This window comes from Armigeres subalbatus, chromosome 3, assembly GCF_024139115.2.
Source record: "Armigeres subalbatus isolate Guangzhou_Male chromosome 3, GZ_Asu_2, whole genome shotgun sequence".
NCBI lineage: Eukaryota > Metazoa > Arthropoda > Insecta > Diptera > Culicidae > Armigeres > Armigeres subalbatus.
Window position 1 is genome coordinate 12,806,710 of NC_085141.1, and position 11,630 is coordinate 12,818,339.

The 11,630-nt window shown below is 38.5% G+C and overlaps 1 protein-coding gene across 1 annotated transcript; it reads right to left on the reverse strand.

Moving 5' to 3' along the window:
* Positions 1–461: 461 nt before the first annotated feature.
* Positions 462–3,535, reverse strand: LOC134221474 (uncharacterized). The gene is made up of 5 exons (XM_062700665.1): positions 3,196–3,535; positions 2,737–3,138; positions 2,515–2,649; positions 1,482–1,843; positions 462–993 (listed from the first exon to the last, which is right to left on the reverse strand). Exons 1-5 carry the CDS (start codon positions 3,533–3,535, stop codon positions 484–486), a joined length of 1,749 nt encoding a protein of 582 aa, XP_062556649.1. The 3' UTR covers positions 462–483.
* Between the last annotated feature and the right edge of the window lie 8,095 nt (positions 3,536–11,630).

Sequence of the window (11,630 nt, forward strand, 5' to 3'; positions counted from 1 at the left end):
ATTTACAGATTTTATTCTAAGTACAAACTTTCAAGACAAATGGGTTCTTACAAATGACTTTTCCATATTTTGTTTAGAAAATATAGCGGGGAATATTTCGGATAGGACGATGGAAGGCCGAAAAATCTTAAATAAGTATGACTTTTTTGAAAAACCGTTTAAATCTTCTTTCATTCACATTCATGCTGCTAGCGCAAAAAGTATTAACTATTCTCAGAAGATTACATATGATATTAATAACATTTTGTGCAAACTAGTCGCAATTCCACGAAAAACTGAAATTGTATTCGTTCCTCTCATTCATACACTTGATTAATTCAACAACAATTAGTGAGTAAGCAGTCATTCATACTTCTAGATTTATTCACACATGTTATTTTGTATTATAATTAGTTAAAAAAAGCGAAAAAATTAAAAAAAAAAAATCCATTTCTTATTATTTAAATTATCATCAGCAAGACCACGTCACATGAAAAATGAATATCAATCCTCGCTTGAGTCCATGAATGTTTCGACGTGCGATTTCAAATCAACGTCATCATCTGACTCGAATTCCAACTCATCTTGGTTGGAGTCGGTGGTGACGTCATCCATTAGATCATCATCTTTTTCGTCATCAACTGCTGGAACAGCGTTATCGAGGTTCTGAACTGCTTCACACTTCTTTGTCTTCATTCGACGGCATGTAGATTTTCTTAGCAGCTTGCTGGAAGATCTTGCTTTCGAGTAGCGGAAGAGGCGATTTTTGCAGAACGTCTCCAACTTGGTATTAGTATATGTTGGATCACCAACGTTTACTATTGCGAGAAGCAGTTGCACAACATTGCCAAATTCGCGAAAACCTCGCTTCGACTTGTTTCCTCTATTAATACCAGTCCACGTGAAAGAGTTCCAAAAGCCTCGGGTGAACAAACAGTCCACAATCAGGTAGCATGCAGAATCTCCTCTCTCCCAGTATGTAGCGGGTGGAATTATTTTCGTGAAATACTTGACCTGAAAAATTGAGAAAGAATAAGACTTAGTGATAATGAGCACCAAGTAATATCTTGCATTCCGCCGCTTTAATGTATGGTACTGTACTATAATTGCAATGGAGTGCTGCGTACATCACTATAACAAAAAGGAATGGTAACACTGTTAGGAAATCTCACCCACGTTTTCCAACGTCACGTAAAGGCAAAACCAAAAAGACACCGAATGGAGCGACGCACACGTATACTGCCGTTCTACGCATTATTGTCCCATGTACATAGGAAATCTCAGCAAACATGGGACAAATATGCGTATAACGGCAGTATACGTGTTCATTACTCCATTTGATGTCGTGTTTATTCAATTGCACTTGCATATGTGTGGCGTTACAAAAAATGCACGTGTGCTTCGACCCTTAATCTGGCACCATTTTCAATTTGTTAGATAGCTATCTGGTTAGCAACAACGAACCTCTAATAATAATAATAATAATAAATAAATAAACTTACGTAATCTTCAAAAACTTGTTTGTTGGCCAATAACTTGTTGAACTCTACTAATTCATCCTCAACGTTTATTAGTTTATGTTCCTCGACCAACTTTCCATCATGAGATGTTGATTGATCTCTCCTATCCATTTCGACCATAGCAGCAAAACGTGGGAAACTCTTGGCCAAGCAATCTTCAACCACTTGTCGAATCGATGTACTGATTAAGTCAGTTATGTCTCCTTTCAGTGAGGTCAGTTCATTTCTTATGAGGATGACGTCCGCCTTCAACTCGGAAACTGAAGTTCCCAATTTTTCTACATCTGATTTCATGGACGTGATTGCGACGTTGATTCCACTGGTATCTGTATCCACTAGGTTTCCTGAAACAATATTTAGTTTATATGCAAATCCTTAATTGTAAAAAGCAAGTGGATCAAGATTAATATACTACGTACTAGTATTTTTTAATTCATTAGATTTAATAAATAATTATACAGAGTATCTTCCCGTTTATTGAAACGCTCTCATAGGTTTATTATCGCATAGCATGGTTTAATGATGTGTTGGCAAAAGTAGAAAGGGACTGTACCATATAAAAATACAGCACTATGGATTTTATTTGACAAAAATTTGAACTGAAGCAGCACACATGTTGCAAATGGGTTACTGCAACTTATATGTAGTCGGATTCAGTCACAATCAAGTTGCTGCAACCATTTTTATCCGACTTGTACTGCTTGGGTTAGATTGTGATCTGTTAATATTATTATAATTTAATGTGAAATTAAAAATGAATTTAAAGTAGGGTGGAGCGTGTTGATTTTGACCACTTCAGTTCCTAATTTAACTACCTCGGAAAACACGTTTCTATAGATAATCTTTATAAAGGGAGCCAATAAACCATAGCAAATTTATTTACTTGATGTTTAATTCCAGAGAGTGGTCTATTTAGGAAGCATGGTCCAAATCGGTACAGTCACCCTTCTAATTTGAAAAATTATTCATATGACATAATTAAAAATTAAAAAAAAAAATAAGAATTAAAACCTACCTGAAGCTTCGTCAACTTCGGAATTCTTAGTTGGAGGATTGATATAGATTATGTTGTCATCAGTAACGTATATTGATCTGAATTGCTGCTGATCTTGCGACAGTTCCAATACACCATTGCCATTGGTCGTAACACCTTGAAAACATCAAATATGTTAATAACGCCATCGACATGTTGAGGAGGAATTTTAACAATAATACTATAATAGTACTATAATGTTACCTGCAAAATTAGTTTGTTCGTTCCATGACTTCGGTGCGCTTCGTGAATGTCCTGGCATAACGCTGGTTGGTGGTGGGTTCAAAATTTTCAATGATGGATGTGGTTCCGTCATGTGGGTAGCAGAAGCACGCCATTGTAGCGGAACAGTGAGATTGGGTGAATTTAAACCCCTGTCGTTTTTTCTTGCATCAGAGGGCACTGCGTGGACTACCTTTCTTGATATCCAAAACCCGCGCTTGGTCGGGGTCACTTGCGAATGATTCGTCGGAGATGAATAGACAAATGATGATGGCAGAAGCATTTGAGACGATACCGCATCAGATATCTTCGACGGACCAGCTTCTGGATCTTCATTGAACTGGATTTGTTTTGTCGGCGTGACTTTTCTCGATGAATTTATTCCTGATTCAAACAATAATCTTAGAATGATCGACAATTTCCATTAACTTGGGAACTTACCTTGGATAATTTTGTTATAGTCCTTAAGAGGGCGCGGATCGATAGGCTTAGCTTTTCGGTGCTTCAATAAGTTCCTTTTTGTTTCGATGTCAGACACGTCTTGCTTCAGCAATTCTTCTGCAGCAGCTTCTGCTGCCTGGAGGCTTTTATATTTCCGGCTCGGAATTACCGGAATTTTTTTGGTAGCACCGTGAAATTCATGACCTTCGGTTCGCATTTTATCCAACTTTTCGTTGGAGGGAATCTTAGGCCACATCAAAATCCCCTCACGAACCCACGAAACCGGAACAGCAAGCACCTGCAGCTGCTGCTTTTCAAAAAATTGCACAACAGTAAACATCTGCGTAATAATTAGAAAATAAATTAAAACCTCATAGTTTTGATGCATCAATGTATTAACATACCTTTTAATTGATTGAACGGAGTTGTTTGTACGAATCTTACGGATGTTTTAGGAGGATTTATAAAATTACACAAATAGTTTTGAATCGCGCTTCACGGTAAACAGCAATGACAGATGGTTGCAGATGTAAACAAGGAGCTTTTTCGTAATAGATTATAAATAAACTCGTTGTACGAAACATCATAAAACACGAGTGAAACGATTTGTTTATAACATATATGCGATGGATGAAAAATATCATTGGCAAAAATCTGATTTTCTGACAGATAGGATACAGAGGAGGAGTAATCGAAGCCGCTTGCCATTCGGAGTGTTCATGGTTCGAATCTGAATTAGTGACTTATTTATATGACATAATTAGAATAAGAAATATATAAATAGATAAGATTTCCAGTTACTGACATTAAGAATTGATACATCGTATCAATGATATCAGAAAAAATGGGAAAAACGACAATTTTTTTTGATCAAACATGTGATTTGAATCGCATAACATGATGAATAATCTCGGTAGAGGAAAATTACTCTCAAACATCAAAATCCCTCATATAAGCATCATTTTAAATCGCTTATATGCATTTGTTCAATCGCAGAGTGTAAGAAAATGATTCATAATATTACTAAAAGTATGGCAAACTACGTCGCTGAAATTAACTTCATACATCGCATCAGCTTCTTGATTTTCTGAAGATATACGTAAATCGCCTCCACTTTTGTACGCATAGTGCATATTTGTAGCACTTTAACCGATTTAATTACCAGGTTTAAATGCACGCATAAAACAGTTTTAATTTGCATTATACGTATAGATTGGTTGTCTGGGTTATGCCTTCTCGTCAGACCCAGCAGCAGCTCATTCGCAGCTTCAACTAAAGGGCCTCCGAGTCCATGCGATATCGACTGAATAAGGAAATTGTTTAACTCTTATAGCCTTGAAAAAGGCTGTTTGTTTCGGCTTGGTCCAACTAATAAGAAGGACTGAATGCTCTGTAAGCGAATGCACTTTTCTTTTATACTTAATTTTGAATCGTCTCTGCTTCCCGATTGGTCAGCCAATCAGTGAGCGTCTTGTATCCCGTTCCTTTGTCAGCCAAAGCATCATCATCATCGACGCGTTCGTGATGGGCTTCTTCTTCTTTCTTTTGTTGCTCGCTGCTGGCGTCTATTACCTAACGGGACTTTTCGCACGGTACAGGCCACAAGCCAGGCAATCGAGCTAAGAATTGCTGTTCAGGTGGGAAGTGAGGAAAATTTAGAATTGGTAGCTTGGGAGAACATTCAGTCACGTTCGCTTTGTGCGCGAACAGTATCAAACAATGTTTTTCTATATAAATCGATTGATAGCTTTTCATTTTGAGATATCTTTTTTAAATTGCTCACGAAAACTTTTATATAATAATGTTTTAGCTGTTATCACCGATTTATTTATCTAAATTAGATTATGTGAAAAATTTGGACATGTTAAGTGTCTTTAAAGGCATGGTCAAGGCTAGTTTTTCGTCCACTTCGCGGTCACAGTTCTTGTTATGTCACGGTTATAAAAAATCTTGAAAATCTGCTATTCGCGTATAACATTTTATCTCTAGCATATTGGATTTGACACCCAAGTATATTTTATAACGCGGAGGGTATTTAAAACTTTGATATTATATATATCAGTGGCTCTCAGAAGAACCGTTTGCTTCAAAGAAATACATTTCTATCTCCATCTGTTGCGTCATGTTGCAGCGGACTGTAAGGCTTCATGTCTTCATGCAGCGTATCCGCTTGACGTGTGCTGTTTCTTCAATGGAACCAGCGGGATGCAAATTGCCTTAATGCAGCATGCGACGAACCAGTGACGAATGCCACCCAATTGCGAAAATTATTATTAACTCTCTTGGCCCTGATAAGGGCCGAAAATTAACTCCTTTCGGGGAACTGGTTGACCGAGGGGGTTTCTTTACTCGAAACCAAAACACACACACGCGATTTCTTCAAGAACATTGCAGTTCTTTCTCTTGATTTTCTTCAACTTGTTTAGGCTCGATACCAATGCCGGCCGGTTTCGGCTCAACACTGATGCCGGTCGGCCTCAGCTCTTCATTGATGCCGGCTAGTTTCAGCTCGACTCTGCTGCTGCTGCCGGTATCTCCTCGGCATTGCTGCGGTGTCGGGTCTGTAGAATAGGCTACTTCTGGAACATTTTCTGCGGCTGTACTGGCAAGCTTTGGCTGATGGTGGCCTCGGCGCTGCCGGGCCGAAAAGCGGATGATGCGGACGATGCTGTTTTGCGAAAAGTTGCGAGTGCTGTTGTGGTTTTGCTTGTCCCGGTTAGAATGAAAGAAAAATATCCCGTTGGAAGTTGTGAACAGAATGAGAAGGGAAAATTGCGTCACCCTCTTTTATGGCTTATTTTGGTGCGCAGTTGCAGCTTATCCGGTAGCGTCTGCACCCATCAGAATCAAGCGAACAAATGACGCGAGGAACAAGCGGCGCCCATATTTATAGGTTTCAGTGCAGTCAATGTTTTGCTTCGAAAACAGTTTTAGGCCTATTGAAACAAGTTTTTCGGGTCATATCAAGCATGAATATGAAAGGCATACTTAAGATCTGTCGATTAAGGGGTTTTCCGAAGAGATCCGTTCACTGGGGCAAACGCTATTATCATTCAAAATCTTTCAACACAGCGTAACGCGGTCGATTTAGAAATATTGAAATGACACCCGGTATAGTGAAGAGAGACGTAAGTCCTACGTCAAAAAAAAACAATTCAAATTGATTACAAAAAACAGTGACAAAAAAGTGCCCACTTCATGTGGACTTCATGACCAGCTGCAGGCGCTTCGGCATGCTCTCCACCAGGTTTTTTAGGTGCTGTGGATTCAGCTCCAGGGCTTGAAAATAATCATCTCTATTGGTAATACCAGTTTTGTCAACCTTACTATCGAGAATCGCCCACAAATTCTCGATAGGGTTAAGGTCTGGGCTTTGTGGTGGCCATTCCAATGGTTTGATCCATCAAGACAGGAAGTAAGACTTGGTCTTTTTAGCAGTATGCTTCGGGTCATTGTCCTGTTGAAATGTAAATTTTCTTTCAAGGCCCATTAGAATCAGGGAAACCTTAAAATTTTCCCGAAGGATGTTGATGTAGGAATCGGCTGTCATTATGCCGTTGATTTTTACGAGGCGTCCCACTCCACTCCCCGAAAAACACCCCCACACCATAACATTTCCTCCTCCATGCTTCACCGTTCATTGGATGTGGTGATCCTGAAGCCCCTCTCTCGGCCTGCACCATACACGAACTCCCCGCTCACACGCTTAAAATCAATAACACAGAGATGTGTTTGCTTCACACAAAACGGACCTAATGCAGAACATCCCCTAGATGAGCGACAGTTACACAGGCACAAAAATGCCTCGTACGGTCGTGATAACGGTCCTTTTCAACATGTTAACGTTTGTACAGATTCCTTGTTTCATGAGGAACCAAATACTGTTGAAAATATTGAAATCCAAGCTTCAATAAAACCACACGAGCTATTTTTGTGGCTGTGTAACTGTCGCTCATCTAGGGGATGTTCTGCATTAGGTCCGTTTTGTGTGAAGCAAACACATCTCTGTGTTATTGATTTTAAGCGTGCAGGGATGGAATGCTCCTCAGAGCGAATCAGGAGAAGAAAAAAAATGCTCACTGCTCTCGACACACGAATCTTTGCTCTTCTCTTTTGTACTTTTGCGTTTCTCTCTTTTGCGGGTAGCTCCGAAATATATTCATTTCTCAATGATAACTAAATAGTTTGACTCAATGAGGTGAGGAAAAAGTTGCTCATTGAGTATCTTTGAGCCTCTTTCCGACGGATGGAATTGGTGGTGGCGAATAAATTTATGATAGGGTAACGGTACCAATTGTAGAGGTATTAGTAGATCCAAAAAAAAAAAAAATTTAAATTGATAATTATGGGAAATTTAAAGCTTTAATATCTTATTCAATAGAAAAACTAATAAATTTGCTAACAAAAATGTGATACATGTTATTTAACATCAACAATTACCAAATATTGCTTGCACCACTATGGGTACACTGTTCCGTTAGTGGCGGTAAAAATTAATTTTGGTTCCCATAGTGGTGCTATCCATTGGTTTCTTATGAGACTCGCCACTATTGGTACAGTTGCACCACTATAGGTGCAAGGGAGTCAATTTTGTTAAGTAAAATCATTGTTTTCAATAGTTTTTCAAACGAAATATTAAGGTAAGTTGCATTTAACAGGATATTTAAAGCACGACGCATCAACTGAAACCATCGTAAAGTCTATAAATATTATAAATCTCATCGAAACCTCACTACCTCCACTATTGGTGCTACCTAAACTAAGGGTACGGTTACCCTAATTAGTTGGCTAATCTAACGGTAGCCAGTAAGTATATTGTATTATTAGTAAACAATTCAATCACTGTCCTAATGCGTGTTTAGGACTGTTCCATTTAGTTTTTACACGTTGAAGACATTAAAAGAACTTACTAAATTTCATTCAAAATTGAAGCAGTCGAACAAATCTTATATCAATTGGTCAAAACGGTATACACTGGAATCCAAGCTGGAGTCGCTTTTCATGCGGTTTGATATGAGGCTTCCTTTTTATGTGGATTTTGGGTCTCACGCGTTTTAACGCATTTACACAATATTTTAAAGAAGGTCTTGGTGCCTTTATGCCACTATGATCAAGGGATCGCTCCCTGGCCCTTACCTTTTCCTCTTCTTCAATCATCCTCATCATTATCATCATCTTCATTTATCTATATAAAAATGAGTTTGTATTTCCTTTGAGGCAACTCATGAACGGATTGATCGATTTGCAAGATTTCCTTACTAATCGATACGTTTTGAGGCCAGCTGTGTTTATATGTATGAAAAGATAGAGCATTTTGCTGGCAAAGTTGAACTAATGTAAAAATAGTACGTTATTGTGTCAGTGCTGCAAAGTGTCACCGTACAAGTCACGCAAAGCCTGACAATAAAAAAATCCAGGTCATGTGACAAGTACTCAATTGTGATGCTCAATGTGGATCTCACATGCTTGGTGTAACGATCACCATGAAAGTGACATTTTAGCAACTAGCGCTGGGTCACTCACCATGTCTTCACTTCTTCTACCTGTGATCACCAGCATGAATGATAGGAAAACTTTTCTGATGTTGTGGTTGTCATATCCGTGTCATCTTGACTATCGTGATGATCACTTGACCTATGCGGTGTTTGGTTCGAAATCAACGCTCGTCAGCAATGGAATAATCCACATAGCGGAAATTAATGGATTTTTGCTGTAATAAAAATGCATGAAGCCAAAATAGAACTTTTGGGAACATTTAAGTGCTCTTATTGTTTATGTTGACTTTTTGATCAATATTTTAAGAGGAGCTGTAAAAAGAAAAGTACATACATAGTTTTTCCAAATTTGATCCAGACTATCTTTTGAAAAAGGCCAAATTTTTTTTATTGATTTTTTCAAATGGATACAATCAAAAAACGACGCATCCTACAAAAAAATGTTGTATGGGTGACTATCGCAAAATCAGTCAAAGTTTCTAATAAAGATATTGGAAACAATTCAAATTGAGCCCTACACTGAAAAAAATCAGTTTTAAAAATTAAAACTCGATTTGCGAAAAAAACGCCCTTTTTGATTTGAATGATATTGTGTCTCAAGATAGGTGATTATGTTCCCTACCGACCGTCCATACATCGCAAGCTTGACACTTTTAAGGAAAAAAAAGCTTTTCCAACAAATTTTTTTTCTTGTCGGATTTGATTTTTTTTTCAGTGTCAAGGAGTGTCAGTGGATTTAACATATATGTACATACATAAATATATTAAAATATTCCTGTACAGTCAAGCAGAGTACAATGTTTAGGTCGTAACTGGTCGCAACGGATGAAAATACACTGAACATAATTCCGACAAGAAAAAGTTTTTGTTATAAAAACTTTTTTTCCTTCAAAGTCCCCAGCTTGCGATATATGGACGGTTGGTAGGGAACATAATCAGCTATCGTGAGACACAATTTCATTCAAATCAAAAAGGGCGTTTTTTCACAGTGGGGCTCAGTGTAGGGCTCAATTTGAATTGTTTCCAATATCTTTATCAGAAAGTTTGACTGATTTTGCGATAGTCAACACAACACTTTTTTGTACCATGCGTTGTTTTTCGATTATATCCATTTGAAAAATTCAGCAAACATTTATCCCTTTTCAAAAGATAGTCTAGATTGAATTTGGAAGAACTCAGTTAAAGGCCATTCACAAATTACATAACGCTTTAGTGGGTGGGAGGGTGTCTGTTCGAGCGTTACGGCCCATACAAATTTCAGAACCCTTCCATACAAAATACGTTACGAGAGGGTGTGTGGGGGCTGAAAATGCTCCATTTTAGCATTATGTAATTCTGAATGAACCACTAATTTAACTATTGATTTATCAATTAAAAACGACGTCAGTCCAATCAAACGACACAAAATCAATCAATAACGGGCTCACCTGCACCTTTGACAGCTGATCGACCTGATGCTCTTCATGGCTCTCAGCTTGTGGTTGCCAATCTGGGTGTCACGCTTACCTAAGGTACTCGCGTGTCAACTTCTACATGTCACGATGCGCTTGCAGTGATTGTCAGTAAAGAACATCGTTTTAAAAACGTGGTGGTTTTTGTTTTCATATCTGATCATCTGGTGATGGTCACGACTATAGATAGTAGAATCTATAGATGAGCGAAAGCATGGCTGAGTCGATTTTTTTGCCCGTGCACACACGCATATGATGTCACAGCCCTGAACGTTTCCATTGAAATCGTGACGTCATGCTCGTTTGGAGACACGTTTGACAGTTCGTTTGGAGACAGAGGATTTATCTTCGCTCATCTATATATTCCACTATCTATAGTCACGACATTTTGCAAGACTGTTGTGAGTTCGGAAGAAATCTATCAGCTTGAATGGAAATCGATCTAGAGGGCGACGCCTCAATCAACTAATCGATTGACAGTTAGCTTGAAATACAAACAACCCGAGCAAGATGGGACAGATTCGACTAGTCTTTAAATTAAAATGAGTTTGCGAGTTTGAGAACGAACGGATGGGCTGATTTGCAAGATCTTCTCAATAATCGAATCGTCTTGGGATCAGCTGTGTTTGTACATACTAATAGTTGTTCAATTTGCCGGGGAATGTTGAGAAGTTGTCCAAATGCAACGGTTTCATAAGAAAGCCATCAAGCTCGAACTGAAATCGATCTAGAGTGCGACGCCTCAATCAACTAAATGATTGACATACCACAAATAAAACCCGAGCGAGATCGGGCAGGTTCGCCTAGTAGGTATAAGATAATTTCGTCATAATCTCTTTGCATTTAAAATTGTATTTGCTAACCAGATAAATGTAGAATTGGCTACATCAAGCTGCCTGTTGCTTAGAAGCAGTAAATAATTAATGTAAACATAGAATGGTGTTCTTTTCTACCCGTTCATGGATGCTATACACGGTTCCTATTCTCATGCTGGTCTCATAAAGGTACGAATGTGCAAGGCTGTTGTGCTGGTAGCGATAGTATGACAGAAGTGTGCTTTCATTCCTCTGTACGTTCAGTTGGAAAGAACAACAAAAATGATGCTCCTCAAAGAGACACATTGAGACAAACGGTTTCTCTCAAAGAGAGCCGCTCCTCATTTTTCCTACAACGAAGAGCATATTTTTTCTATGTTTTGATTATGTCCGTGATGTTTTGTTGCTCATTTTTAATGAACTTTTTTTGCTCATTGAGCTCATTGTGCGAGTAAATACCAAGCCTGATTCGTCTGTCCATAGAACCGTTTAACAGAACTCTAGTGGATTATCAGCATGCTCCTTAGCAAATTTAAGCTGTTTAGCTTTGTTTTCCTTGCTGATAAATGGGCGCTTCCGAACAATTTTGTTTTTCAACCCCTGTGTCACGAGACGGCGACGAACAGTTCGACTTGACACTGGTAGTTGAAGTGATTCCTGGATCTCGCGGACAG

Bases quoted from the DNA above. Each gene is read 5' to 3' on its own strand.
- LOC134221474 (XM_062700665.1), bottom strand. From the start codon at position 3,535: ATGTTTACTGTTGTGCAATTTTTTGAAAAGCAGCAGCTGCAGGTGCTT. The intron at 3,139-3,195 runs GTAAGTTCCCAA...TGTTTGAATCAG, and splicing joins CTATAACAAAATTATCCAAG to GAATAAATTCATCGAGAAAA. The intron at 994-1,481 runs GTAAGTTTATTT...TCAATTTTTCAG, and splicing joins AACAAGTTTTTGAAGATTAC to GTCAAGTATTTCACGAAAAT.